Source organism: Vulpes lagopus, chromosome 1, assembly GCF_018345385.1.
Source record: "Vulpes lagopus strain Blue_001 chromosome 1, ASM1834538v1, whole genome shotgun sequence".
NCBI lineage: Eukaryota > Metazoa > Chordata > Mammalia > Carnivora > Canidae > Vulpes > Vulpes lagopus.
Genome location: NC_054824.1, coordinates 119,826,043 through 119,841,435, shown reverse-complemented (window position 1 = coordinate 119,841,435; position 15,393 = coordinate 119,826,043). Strand labels below are relative to the sequence as shown.

General features: G+C 35.6%; 1 protein-coding gene across 1 annotated transcript in view; it reads right to left on the bottom strand.

Annotated features, from left to right (window-relative positions):
* The window catches only part of MIB1 (MIB E3 ubiquitin protein ligase 1), a 136,244-nt gene that overhangs the window by 58,957 nt on the left and 61,894 nt on the right, over positions 1 to 15,393 (bottom strand). Inside the window, exon 11 of the mRNA XM_041757927.1 lies at positions 77 to 274. Within this exon, the coding sequence (XP_041613861.1) occupies positions 77 to 274 (198 nt within the window). The remainder of the gene's footprint in view (positions 1 to 76; positions 275 to 15,393) is intronic.

Below are 15,393 nucleotides of genomic sequence, written 5' to 3'. Positions count from 1 at the left end.
GGAATGCTTACCATAGAACTCAATATTTCCCTTTAACAGAATCCTAGCAACACCAGCAGAATATACGTCATTTTACCTGGAGACTAGGATGACAGCCAAAGTCCAATAAAGTCTTCACAACCTGAAGATGGCCTTTATTGACAGCAATATGAAGTGGCGTCTGTCGCCGCTTGTTGCGAGCATTCAAGTCAGCACTGCCCCGGTGCAGTACTTCTATAACAGCACCTTCATCTCCAAAAGCTGCATGGTGAACGGCTCTATCTCCATCTTTATCCTAAACATCAGCATTTAAATATGAATTAGTGAGTGAATATTTTAGAAAGAAAAATAAGACCTGAAGCTATAATTCATCAAGAACCAAATTAATGTGAGAAAAGAAAACACAAAATGGAGCCCACTAGAAATTCATTTGAATAGTGATTAACTCCAAAGATAAATGATGAACCTGGATCAATACACTATGTCACATACATACTGGATCAATACACTATGTCACATATATACTGGTCTGATCTTTCATTACTCCTAATTTACCAGGAATGATGATAAGTCAATGTTAGGAAAACGTTAAATTATGACGCAACTATATATATTTTTATATTTGAACAATTTTACAAAGGCTTTTTAATGACATAAAAATTATATAAACATTAGTTGAATGATTACAAAAAAAAAGAAAGGATGCCAACTATGATCTCAATGAACTTTGAGAGAAATATGTCAACATATTAACATTGGTGATATCTAGCTGGTGAGCATATACTTTTCTGTATATTCAAGAACAAAAAAAATTAAGTACACCTTAAAAGCTAAAAATGAAACACAAATCAGCATAACTTCATATATCTGAAATTCCAAAACTATTTCGGAAGAATCCAGCAAGCATGCCTTACCTTTTATAATAGGTCTATTTTTGGAGATAAGAAGTAAAGAAAGACTCAATTGCTTAAAGTTTTTTAAAGTGTAAGAATTTTTTTTTTTTTTTTAAGAGTGTATGTGTGTGAGCAGGGGCAAAGGATGCAGAGGGGGAGAGAGAATCCCAAGTTGACTCTGCAGAGCCCAGTGTAGGGCTTAATCTCACAACCCTGAGATATGACCTGGGCTGAAATCAAGAGTCCAATGCTTAACTAAGCCATACAGGCACCCCTGTAGGAAACTACTTTTTAAAGGGAGATATAAAATGCCTGTAGCGCACCATGAAGATAATATATGTAGTGCACATCAAAAAAAAAAAAAGAAAAGTCCCATTACTTTGCTAGATGCAGACCGAGATGGATATTATAAGGATACTATATTCCAAACTACATCTCAAATTTTAACACCAGAAGTAAGCATGTTTAAGCCTTTCTCTAGAACACTGGTTCCCAACCCACAGTCCTACCCCTTGTGGACTCTAGTTTTAACAAGTGGTTTGAAATCCGTATAGTACTCAGGATTATGTTAACTACTTTTCACAGATGTAAATCAAAAACAAAACAACAGTTCATTCAAAACTGCTGCTGAATTCAAAATATTTTCTCAGACAGATATTTAAAGTAAAACTGCTCTTCTAGGAGTCCACAGCAATTTGACAACCATCCTTGAAAAGGTAGGAAACTGGGGATCCCTAGCTGGCTCAGTGGTTTAGCGCCTGCCTTCAGCCCAGGGTGTGATCCTGGAGTCCCGGAATCGAGTCCCGAGTCCTGCATCTGGCTCTCTGCATGGAGCCTGCTTCTCCCTCTGCCTGTGTCTCTGCCTCTCTCTCTTTCATGAATAAATAAATAAAATCTTTTAAAAAAAAAAAAAAAGGAAACTATGACTCAGCAGTACTTCTTCCTAATAACCTAGCTAAGCCAAAGCAGGAGGTTTTGTTACCTGTCAACTTGAGCATCAAGGAACTAGCACACTACCACATCAAAGATTTAAGATTCAACTCATGTGCCTTTGAGTAGCACTGTATTTAAACAACCCAGAGAAACAAGTTTTTTACAAAAGAAAATTCTATGTTTATATGTACATGTGTGTGAGAGACAGATCAATCTCTCCAGTAGTATGTTTCAGAATCTTAGATTTAAGCTCTTCCTACCCTTCAATTTAGATGTTTTGTTACAATTTTTAAGCCAATCTAAGTGGTTCTTCTGTTAAAAGGAACATCAACTCCACTAACACCACATATTTATAGCTGTTCTATTCAACAAATTATGTGGGGGAAAAAAAACTAAGAAAAACCTCTAATATATATATATATATATATATATATATGTCAAAAAGATATACATGAGAAATAAAATTTATTTAATTTGGAACATATATACACTAGAAAATAACAAGTTTATTTCATTTTTCTTCCAAATATAAAACCTCAGCTGCACAAGGATCTTAATAGGTTTTGTTGCTTAGTTCTGAATCCATCTTAAGTATTTCAAATAAAACTAATTTTAAAAGTTCATTGTTATGACTCTGATGCTGGCACCAAATGAGAGTTGAGGGACAATATTACAGCTGACCTCAATAAAGTTATCTGATTTGTGCAGGGGCCTCAAATTAAATCTAAAACTGACCTTGGTTCTTTCTACCCTCTTACCCCCTTTTCTGTGAACTCTGCAAAATCTGCTCTCATTCTAATCCTCCCTAGCTCAGCTGATAGAACCACAGACCATATCAAAATCCTATCTGTAAGTCATACTCACCTACTTCTGTCCCTGAGCCACAATACATACAAGAACCAAATTCTATGGCTGTTACTCCTGAATTTAAGCTCAGATCTCCTCTCTCTTCTCCGGTTCTACCACTCGTTTAGGCCTTGATTCTCACTCACCTAGCTTATTGCCATTGCTTACCTCTGCCTCCACTTTATCTTACCCCAACCTATTCTTCACTCATACACACACACACTTTTTAGTTTAGTTTAAAACTCTTTAATGTAACTCTACTATATACAGAACAAACCTCATTTAAAGCCTACTTCTGTAGACCACATCTGCTGCCATTGTGGTCTCACATATAAAACCCTACCTTACCAACTTATTTGAAACCCTATGTTCATGCACAATTTATTTGATCTCGGACTTCAATGCTCTTATTCATCACCTTGTTGGCTTAGAATAGACATCCTTTATAATTCAGCTCAGGCAACTCCTCTCCTATGAACCCTCCCCTCTCACAAAATTAACTTATCTCTCTTATTATCACACAGTAGTATAATTATTGTTTCCAAGCACATTTATCTTCAATATCTTTATTCCCAGAATGCACTATAGTACCTACGAGCTAGTAAGAAACAAAATGGGTATGGAGTTCAATTTTATTTTTAAAGATTTATTTATTTATGATAGACATACAGAGAGAGAGAGAGAGACAGAGAGAGAGGCAGACAAGGAGGAGGGAGAAGCAGGCTCCATGACGGGAGCCCGATGTGGGACTCGACCCCGGGACTCCAGGACCACGCCCCAGGCCAAAGGCAGACGCCAAACCACTGGGCCACCCAGGGATCCCCTTGAGTTCATTTTTTAATATGCCTTAGTTACAATAATGTTTTTAAAATGATTTTTTATTGTGGCAAAATACAAATAACATACAATTTACCATCTTAACCATTTTTAAGTATAAAGTGATATTAACCACTTTAATTATAAAGTGCTATTAAACACATTCATATCGTTATGCACCCATCACCAACATCCATCTCAGAACTCTTCATTTTACAAAACTGAAACTATACATTTTACACAGTAATCCTCCATTGCCCTTCTCCCCAACCCCTAGAAACCATCATTCTACTTTCTATCTCTATGATTTTTGAATGCTCTAGGTACTTCACATAAATGGAAGCATACAGTACTTGCATTTTTGCAATTGGCATCATGTCCTCAAGATTCATCAACGTTGTAACATGAGTCAGAATTTCCTTCCTTTCTAAAACTAAATAATATTCCATTGTATGTATACATCACATTTTGTTTGGCCATTCACACATCATGGATAATTGGATTGTTTCCAGGCTTTAGCTATTGTAAATAATGCTATGAATATGGGTATACAATATTTCTTGGAGGCCCTACTTTCAACTCCTCTGGGTATATAACTCAGAAATAGAATTGCTGGATCATATAGTAATTCTATTTTTTAACATACCACAATACTGCTTTTCACAGCAGCTACTTTACATTCCCACCAACAGCCCAGAAGGGTTCGAATTTCTCTACACCCTCACCAAGTTATTTTGTTTTTTGTTTTTGTTTTTTTTATAGTAGCCATCTGACTAGTGTGAGGTGATATTTCATTATGGTTTTGATTTGCATTTCCCTAATGATTTGTGATATTTAGCATCTTTTCATATGCTTATGAGCGAGCCATCTATATATATTCTTTGAGAAATGTCTACTCAAGTCCTTTGCTCAGTTGTGAATCAGGTTTTTGTAGTTGCTGAGTTTTAAGAATTCTCCGTATATTCTGAACATCAACCCATTATCAGACATACAATTTGCCAGTATTGTCTCACATTCTGTAAGTAGTCTTTTCATGGTTGATACTGTCCTTTGGTGCACAGAAGTTTTTAATGTTCAGGAAATCCAATTTGTCTATTTCTTTTTTTGATGCCTGTGCCTTCAGTGTCATATCCAACAAATCATTGCCAAATCCAAATTTAGAAGCTTTGCCTTATGTTTTCTTCGAAGAGTTTTATACTTTTGGCTTTTAAATTTTGGTCTTTGACCTACTGAGTTAATTTCCGTAGACAATGTTAGGTAAGGGTCCAACTTCATTCTTTTGAACATAGATAATCTTTTTTCCCAGCACCATTTATTGAAAAGACTGCCCTTTCCTCCCCACTGAATGGTCTTGGCACCCCTGTCAAAAATTATTTGACCATGTATGCAAGGATATGTTACTGAACTCTTAATTCCATTCTGTGGGTTTATATATCTGTGTTTACGCCAGTACCAAACTGTTTTTATTGCTGTGGCTTTGCAGTAAGTTTTAGGAGTTTTCTAAATCGGTTACTCTTTTTCAACATGGGTTTGGCTACCTGGAGGTACCTTGATAGGACATACTGAATTGTAAGATGGATTTTTTCATTTCTGCAAAAAATATCACTGAGATTTTGACAAGGTTTGCACTGAATCTGTGTATCAGTTTGGACAGTATTAATGTAACAACACAAATTCTTCCAATCCATGAACATGAAATATGTTTCCCGTTACTTATGTCTTCTTTAATTTCCTTCAGCAGTGTTTTATAGTTTTCACTGTACAAATCTTTCACCTCTTTGGTTAAATTTATTCCTAAGGTTTTATTGTTTTGTTTTGTTACTATTTTTGATGCTATTGTAAATGAAGTTGTTTTCTAATTTTATTTCTTCCCTTCCAATGTGAATGCCTTTTATTTCTTTATCTTGCCTAATTACTCTGGCTAGGACTTCCAGTACCATGTTGAATAGGAGTAGAAAAATGAGCATCCTTATCTTTTTCCTGATCCTAAAGGATAAGTTTTCAGTTTTTCATTTATGACTTTTATTATGTAAAGATACTATTCCTAGTTTGCTCTTTTTTATCATCATAAAAGGGCATTAAATTTAATCAAATGCTTTTTCTTCATCAACTGAGATGGTCACATAATTTTTCCCTTTTAGTTTGTTAGTGTGCTATATCACATTAATCCGTTGTTTTTGTATACTAAACCATCCTCCATTCCAGGAATAAATTTAAATTAATCATGGTGTATAATCCTTTAAATATGTAGAATTTGGTTAGTATTTTATTGAGAAATTTTACATCAGTATTCATAAAGGATATTGGTTTGCAGTTTTCTTATAGTATCTTTGGCTGTAATATTAGGGTAATGGTGGCTTCACAGACTGAGTGTTTCTCTTTCTTTGATATTTTGGAAATTTTGAGAACAAATGTTGTTACTTCTTCTTAAAATGTTTGGTAAAATTTATCAGTGAATCAATCAATTCCAGGGCTTTTGTCAGGTGATTTTTTATTACTGATTCAATTTTCTTACTAGTTATAGGTATATTCAGATTTCTCATATTTTCATTTCAGTCTTAGTAGGTTTTGTGTTTCTAGGTATTTGTCCAGTTCATCTAGGTTATGCTATTTGTTGGCATACAACTGTTTACAGTGCTCTCTTATAAACCTTTCTATTTCTGTAGTATAGGTATGTCCCCACTTTCATTTCTCAGTTTTAGTAATTTGAGTCTTTTTAAGTTGAGTCTTTTTTCTTAAACAGTCTAGCCAAATAAATGTTTATCAGTTCTGTTAATCAAAGAACCAACTTGTGGTTTCACTGATTTTCTCTATTGCTTTTCTATTCTCCATTTAACTCTGCTCAGATATTTATTATTTCATTCCTTCTGCTATCTTTGAATTTAATTTTTTTCTAGTTCCTTTAGTTGTCAAGTTAGGTTTATGATTTGCGATCAATTCTTTAAACGTAACCATTTATAGTTATAAATTTCCCCTTTAGCACTACTTTCACTATATCCCACAGGTTTGTTTGTTTTTAAGATCTTAATTGAGAGAGTGAGCATGATGGGGATGGAGGGTCAACAGGAGAAGGAGAAGCAGATTCCCCAGTGAGCAGGGAGCCTGACGCAGAGCTCAATCCCAGGGACCTGGGATCATGACCTGAGCCAAAGGCAGATGCTTGACTGACTGAGTCACCCAGGTGCCCCCTCACAGATTTTGGTATCTTCTGCTTTTGTTTTCATCTCTAAGTATTGTCTCATTTCCCTCACAATTTCTTTGATCCATTCATTGCTTAAAAGTATGTTATTTCATTTCCACAAATGTGTGATTTTTCCAGTTTTTCTTGCATTATTGATTTCTAACTTGATTACACTGTGGTCAAAGAAAATACTTTGTAAGGCATCTACCTTTTTAAATCTAGTGAGATTTAATTTGTGACTTAACATATAGTCTACTACAAAGAATATATCAGATACACTTGAGAAGAATGAATAAATGAATATGCTATTGTTAGGTATTGAGAGTAGGACACAAATTATGTAGAAGTCTCAAACTATTATTGTAAAAATGTCTTTTTTTCCTTTGTCAATTTTTTTCATATATTTGTATGGTCTATTATTAAGTATATAAATATTTATAATTGCTGTATCTTCTTGCTGTATTAACTTTTTATTAATATACAATGTCCTCCTTTGTCTCTTACAATCTTCATGATTTAACATGTTTTGTCTAAAATTGGTATAGCTATCCCTGCCCTCTTTTGGTTATTACTATATGCATTAATATCTTTTTCTATCCTTGCACTTTAAACCTATTTGTATCTATACATCTAAAGTGAGTCTCCTATACACAAATTATATTAGATCAATTTTTAATCCATTCTGCCAGTCTCTTTTATAGTTTAATCCACCTATATTTAAAGTAATTATTGATAAAGAGGGGCGCCTGGGTGGCTCAGTCAGTTAAGCATTTGCCTTCAATTTAGGTCATGATCTCAGGGTCCTGGGATCAAGCCCCACCTCTCCATTGGGCTCCTTGCTCAATGAAGAGTCTGCTTCTCCCTCTCCCTACGGCTCCCACTACTGATACTCTCTCTCAAATAAATAAAATCTTTAAAAATAACTACTGATAAGGAATAACTTACTTTTGTCATTTTTCTGTAAGTTTTCTTGATGCCGTATAGCTACTATTGCCTCATTTCCTACATTATTGTCATATTTAGTTGATATTTTGAAGTAAAACAAAAATTTTACTTAGCTTTAATAACACATAAAAACTCATTTACAGCTCCATCTGCAATCCTTTCAATTATTGTTATAAAATTACAACTTTGTACATTGTGTACTCAGAAACAAATAATTTTTTAAATCCATCAGTTCCAATCAATCAATAAATAAATCCATCAGTTCCTTAAACTATGTAGAAAACAAAATGTGGATTTACAAGCCAAAGCTACAATCCTGCTAATTTTATTTTATTTTTATTTTTTTTTTTAATTTTTTTTTAATTTTTATTTATTTATGATAGGCACACAGTGAGAGAGAGAGAGGCAGAGACACAGGCAGAGGGAGAAGCAGGCTCCATGCACCGGGAGCCTGATGTGGGATTCGATCCCGGGTCTCCAGGATCGCGCCCTGGGCCAAAGGCAGGCGCCAAACCACTGCGCCACCCAGGGATCCCTCCTGCTAATTTTAGACTAATAACTTTTTAAATATATTAGTCTCTTAAATCATGTGGGAAACAGAGGAATTATAAACCACTGTTAAAATAATGCTATCTTCTAAAACTGCCTACATATTTTACTTTTACTGACATTTTACTTCCTCATATGGCTTCAAGTTACTAGCTAATGTTCCTTCTTTCTTTAAAGATTTTATTTATTTATTTATTTATTTATTTGAGAGAGAGAGAGAGAGAGCGCACACCAGGGAGAGAGGGAGAAGCAGGTTTCTCATTGAGCAGGGAGCCCCATACAGATGCAGAGCTCAATCCCAGGACTCTCTGAGATCATGACCTGATGAACCAAAGGCAGATGCTTAACTGATTGACCCATCGAGGCACCCTGATCTAATATTCTTTCATTTCAACCTGCAGCCTCCCTTTGAGATTTCTTGCAAGACAGGTCTAGTGGTAACAAATTCCTTGAGTTTGGGGGAATGTTTTAACTTCTCTATCACTTTTGAAGGAGAGTTTCGCTAGATACAGAATTCTTAGTTGACAGGTTGTTTTTTTCTTTTTAAGCACTTTGAATACATCAGTTCGCCACGATCTTCTGGCCTCCAAAGTTTCTGATGAGAAATCTGCTGAAAATCTTACAAGGATCCCTTGTAAGTAACAAGTCACCTTTCTTGTTGCTTTCAACATTTTCTGCTCATGGCTTTTAGAAGATTGATTATAATGTGCACCAGTATGGGTCTGAGTTCACCCTACTTGGAATTCACTGTGCTTCTTGGATGTTTATAGTCATGTCTTTCATCAAATTTGGGAAGTTTTTGGTCATAGTTCCTTTGAATAATCTGCCACTTCCCCTCTCCCCAACTCCACCCCACACAATCCTGTCTCCTTCTCAAACTGCCACAATGCATACAATGGTCCACATGATAGTGTCTCACATGTTTCCTAAGGTTCTATTCATTCTTTTTTCCAATTTTTTTTCCTTCTATTCCCCAGACTCCATAATTTTTATTGCCTTATCATACAGCTCACTGGTTCTTTCTTCTGTCTGGTTAAATCTGCCTTTGAATTCCTCCATGAATTTTTTTTTAAAGATTTTATTTATTTATTCATGAGAGACACAGAGAGAGAAGCAGAGACATAGGCAGAAGGAGAAGCAGGCTCCCTGCAAGGAGCCCAATGTGGGACTCGATCCTCGACCCCGGGATCATGCCCTGAGCCAAAGGCAGGCAGGCATTAAACCACTGAGCCACCCAGGCATCCCTCCTCCATGAATTTTTTATTTCAGGCTCTTGTATTTTCCAACTTTAGAATTTCTTTTTGGTTTGTTCTTAAGTTATCTATGTCTTCATTGATTTTTCCATTTTGTTCATATATCATTATCTTGGTTTCTTCTCTTTAGTTAGTTTTTGGGGCATCTTTAAGATAACTGTTTTACAGTCTTTGTCTTACAAGTCTACATCTGGTTTCTTTCCTCAAGTAGTTTCTGTTGGCTTATTTTTCTTCCTTTAAATGGATTATACTTTCCTATTTCTTTGTATGCCTTGTGATTTTTTTTTGTTGAAAGTTGGACATTTGATTCTAATAACATGGTAACTCTGGAAATTAGATTCTTCTCCTTTTGCAGGGTCTGCTGTTTTTTGTTTTTGTTTTGTTTTTTATTATTTTAGGCTGTCTTTGTGCTTACAGCCTGAGGTGTAAACTTAAGGTCTTTGCAATGACTTTCTAATTTCTCATTTATGTGGTGGTTTCTGAATATCCTTAGTCTAATGCCAGGCTCCCACAAGGAGAAAAAGAAAAAAATGGGGGGGGGAGTAGATGTGGTACCAATTCTCAAACTTTCTGAAGTCACTTCAGCCAAGGGGAAATGGCTTACAACAATGGGAGGATACAACAATGGCTGCCCACCTCTGTGTCTGCACCTCCATGATTAGAAGCAGCAATCAGTGATCAGAACACAGATCCCAGCATTGTAAAAAAAAAAAAAAAAAAAAAAAAAAAGGTCTGTTGCCCATCCTGGCCCTGCAAGCTGATCTGGGAACATAAACACAGCTGCCTGTCACTGGGCTAGAGGGTAAGGTATAGGTAGTTCCTGCTGAACTAAGAGCTAAAATTGACAAAAAAAATTTAACCACAATTAACCTCTAAGTCTTCCTTTGGACATAGAAAATTTCAATAGAATCCAGAGTTCTGACATAGTTCCATCAGAAAGAATTCTGTCAGGAGTGCCTGAGTGGTTCAGTCAATTAAGCATCTGCCTTTGGCTCTGGTCATGATCCCAGGATCCTGGGATCGAATCTCACATCAGGCTCCCTACTCAGTGGGGAACCTGCTTCTTCCTCTCCCTCTTCTGCTCCCCTGCTTGTGCTCTCTCACTCTCTTGCTCATTCTTTCAAATAAGTAAATAGGGCAGCCCTTGTGGCCCAGTGGTTTAGCACCGCCTTCAGCCCGGGGTGTGATCCTGGAGACCTGGGATCGAGTCCATGTCAAGCTCCCTGCATGGAGCCTGCTTCTCCCTCTGTCTGTGTCTCTGCCTCTCCCTCCCTCCCTCTCTGTCTCTCTCTGTGTCCGTCATGAATAAATAAATCTTTAAAAAATAAACAAATAAATAAATAAAATTTTTTGAAAAAATCTTCAAAAGAAAGAATTCTGCCAGTCATTTTTTTATTATCTAGGTAAGGAGATGAATTTCTATTTCATATGCTATATATTTCCAGAATCTTCTCAGTAACCACTATGATTTTTCACATCAATGGAATTTAACATTTCCTGAATATACTGACACTTTCAATAAATTTTATTTACTGACACTTTCAACTACTTTATTATCCCTAGATATAATAAATAATATTGTATTTCATCTTCTTTTTCCTAAACCTCATTCAATTCATCAAGATCCTAAGTATTCTGAGCACTCTAAAACTTCAATACCATTGTTTGGAAGTGGTGTATTCTGCTTGATTCATTCAATACATTCTGCTTGAGTGCCTACTACAAGCTCAGTATTGTTCTGGACAGTGAGGATATAGCAGTGGGCAAGTTAAAGTTCCTACTCTCATACAGTTTATATTCTAGTTGGGGAGACAGAACATTATAAACAAAATAAGTAAATAAAACGTAAATGCTAGGTAGTAAAAAGCCGAAAGAAAAAATATCACAGGTAAGAAGGATTAGATAGGACAGAACAGTGAAAGGATGGCCTCCCAGGATAGGTCTGATTTAACATGAATCCTCAGATGTACTACATACATCAATTCCTAGAGCTATTTTGGAGGTTACTATCCTGATTCCTGTTTTTAAGAGAAGAATTTCCTTAAATTGACTAGTCTTGATGCTTACTTGCCCTTTCCTTCTTAGTTTTACATTTACATAAAATATTCTACAGTTTTGTTTCCATCACTAGGTAAGAATCAGCAGAATGAATATCTGTTTCTTTAGAAATCATATTCTCTGCCTTCTGCCACTTGGAAAGAAACAAACAAAAGCAATAAGAACACCATAGATTCCCTTGGTGTTGTATACTATAAATAGTATCTTAATTACTTACCATACTCCACACTCCAACCTTTTAAGTTATTATCATATATAAGGAAACTGAAGCTTACACCTATTAAACTTTTTGCCCAGTATCACTTTAGACAGCAACAATACCATTAAAACTTGGGTTTTCTCACAAAATTCAGTATTGTTCTCTACTATTAGTCCTCTTCTTCAGAACAGTTTTCATTAACTTTAAATAAAACTGCTCCAAGTTTCCTGACAACTGCAGGATATATTTGTACTGTATTTGAAAACTTATTGTTAAAGGACATACTTTTTTAAACTGATCTTCTATTCAATCTTCCACACTTTTTTTTAATTATACTTCATCAGTGGGGGTGAGGGTGAATACTGAGCCCCTGCAGGATCCAAAATTAGCTCAACTATAAAAACATATATAAGATCTCACAGTCCTATTAGCTCACCTATAAAAACATACGTAAGATCTCACAGGTGCCTTTACCTATATAAGGAGGAAACAGAATGTGGGACGCCTAGGTGGCTCAACAGTTGAATGTCTGCCTTTGGCATGGGGCGTGATCCCCCACATCGGGCTCCCTGCATGGAGCCTGCTTCTCCCTCTGCCTGTGTCTCTGCCTCTCTGTGTGTCTTTCATGATTAATAAATAAAATCTTTAAAAAGAAAAAAAAAAGAGGAAACAATATAATGTAATATAATCCTACATTATTTAGTAGGTCATACATGGAGATAACTTTCCAAAATAGCGGAGATCTCCCTAAGAAAAAGAAGTAGGAAAAAAAGATGTAATCTGGTATCATATATTAGAAAGATATAATATACACCAAATAATTTAGTTTAATAACAGCTTAAATCAACTAAAAAAAAAATGCAATAGTCATCTATAATAGGGGCAAGTAACCTTTTCTGTGAAGGACCAGAAAGTAAGTATTTTAGGTTTTACAAATCACACAGTCTTGTCACGGCTATTCAATTCTGCAGTTGTAACATGAAAGCAGCCATACACAATAAATAAATGACTGTGTTTTATTCCAATAATACTTGACAATATAAAATAGTTTTCAACCCCTAATCTATACTATCTTAAGCTTGCCTCCTAAAGCAGATGAAGAAATCTCATTACAGAATGAAATAACTAGAGAACAAAATGTATTATTCTCTTTATTCTTCAGCTAACCTCAAAACTTTTAATACAATTAGATTTTTTAAGATCACTGTTAATTATCATTGCTTTTATGTCTGGTAAAGCTATAATGAAGTTTAAGAAAAATAGCACTTATCTTTTAGGATATATACTAAAATATTTACAGATGAAATAAGGTATCTGATCTGCTTCAGTATAATTCAGTAGAGGGAATAGAGAGGGAGGAAGGTACAAATAAGCCAAAATTGGCCATGAAAATAACTGAAGTGGGGTAATGAATACAGGATTCATTATACTAAACTACTTTTATAAATATTTAAAACTTCCAATAATAAATTAATGGTGACAAATCACTTTATAAAAAAGCCAGCAATGATGAATCACAAATTTAAGTGCATTTTGTAAAAGTAAATATTTCCTCTATCTTTTAAACCAGGGTTTCTCAACTTTGGCACTATTTACAGTTTGGGCCAGATAGTTCTTTGTTGTGGGAGCTCTCCTGTGCACTATGAGATGTTTAGTAGCATCCTTAATTTCTACACCGTAGATGCCAGTAGTATTCCCACCACCACGCTCCCCACCAGTCGTGACAATTAAAAATTTCCAGACATTTCCTCATGTCCCCCTGTGGGACAAAAATGCTCCCAGTTGAGAACTACTATTCTAAAAAAACTATATTGCTATTTCTAATAAATTCTTAAAATCCAGAAAAATGATACTTAGATGATTTTTCTGTTTTAGCAATTAGGCTGTGAATTGTACTTATATTTTAACTTATTTTTTAAATATAGTTTTTTTCTTTGCCAATTAGGAAGCTGTGTTATTTACTTAACCTGATGTATAAATATCCCTTTCTCACACTATTTCTACAAATTACATCTACAATGGTTTTTAATTTATTTTTTAAAATTTTTTATTTAAATTCAATTTAGTTAGCATATACTGTATTATTAGCTTCGGGGGCAGAATTTAGTGATTCAAGAGCTGCATATAGCACCCAGTGTAGTTTTTTCCTTTATAGATATTATTTATTTAGTCATGAGACACACACACACACAGAGAGAGAGAGAGGCAAAGACACAGAGGGAGAAGCAGGCCCCTCAGAGGTAGCCTGATGTGGGACTCAATCCTAAGACTCCAGACTCAGGACCATACCCTGAGTCAAAGGGCAGAGGCACAACCCGAGCCACCCAGGGGTCCCACACCCAGTGCACTTTACATCAAGTGCCCATTATCCAATTAACCTATCTCACAACCTATGAGAAAAAAAACCTATGTTGTTGTTTTTTTTAATCTTTACAAACCCAAGCTTTATTGACAGTCACAGGCCACCAGGACAAGCTCTGAGGTGCAGGGCCCCTGCCCTTTGCCCACTTTCCTGGCTGAGGCAGCAAGGTGAGGCCACTCCTATGGTGCTGAGACAAGGGAGCAGGGCCTTTCTGGCAGCACCGGGATGGGGGGCGGTGGCGACCTCAGGCCCTGAACAGAACTGACCCAGAGCCTGCACTCCCCAAGTCCTGCATGAATATACTGCATGAGTGTAGTCCCTTTGACTACAATGGTTTTTAAAACCGAAAATGCACAAAATGGAAATCTGAGTGAGGAGGTATGGATGAAGTCCAAATGTATCCTGCTGATCTAGTAACAGATCTAGTTTTCAAACTTTCTAAAAGAAATTTGCAAACACTTAGCTTACTGAGCCACACTTCACCTCCAATCTTAACAGGTTTATAATAATCACTAACCATTTGTTTTGTATTTGAGTTCAGTAAAGGAACAGTGCCAACTTTGTCCCCAACACCACAGCTGCACCGCCATTGTGCACAACCTCTCATGTGAACAAAAGTCTTTAGAAACACAAATGGGCTAGAGTCTCATGTTGTCAATTTTATCAATTAAATTCTGAATCAGAAAACATACTTTATAAAAAATTAGGCCAAAAATTTTTATTTTTGGCCTCTTGCCTTATTAGCTATAATCAATCAGAAGAGCTTTGGTATTTTAGGAGTTGTTGCTATTGTAGTTTCCAGATGCATTAAATAAAGAAATGGGATATTTGGGGTGTCTGGATGCTTAGTCAGTTTAGTATCTGCCTTCAGTTCCAGTCATGATCCCAGGGTCCTGAGACTGAGCCCCAGGTTGGGTTCCCTGCTCAGCAGGAAGTCTGCTTCTCCCTCTCCCTCTACCCCTCTCTTCTCTGCTTATGCTTTCTCTGTCTCTCAAATAAATAAAAACTTAAAAAAAAAGGGCGAGGTGGAATTCAACTTAGGGAATTTCATTCCATTTCCCTAAGCCAGACTAAAATAACACAATAAAGTAATTTTCTTCTATTTACAATATACTATATTTAAATTAAGTCTTTCTTTCATTACCAAAAAAAATCTTGTAACATACACTGGTGTTCCTAAAGTCATAACCAAGAAATATGTGACTTAAAAATTACTACTGTGAAAACAAAATCAAATCATAACATTCATAAAGACATTACAGTAATTAAACTATCATAGTTTATAGATATCTACCTACTAATTTAAAAATTCAAGTATTTTTTAAGACAATAGAAAATTCCATCAGAAATTACTTATTTACAACTACAACACCATAGAT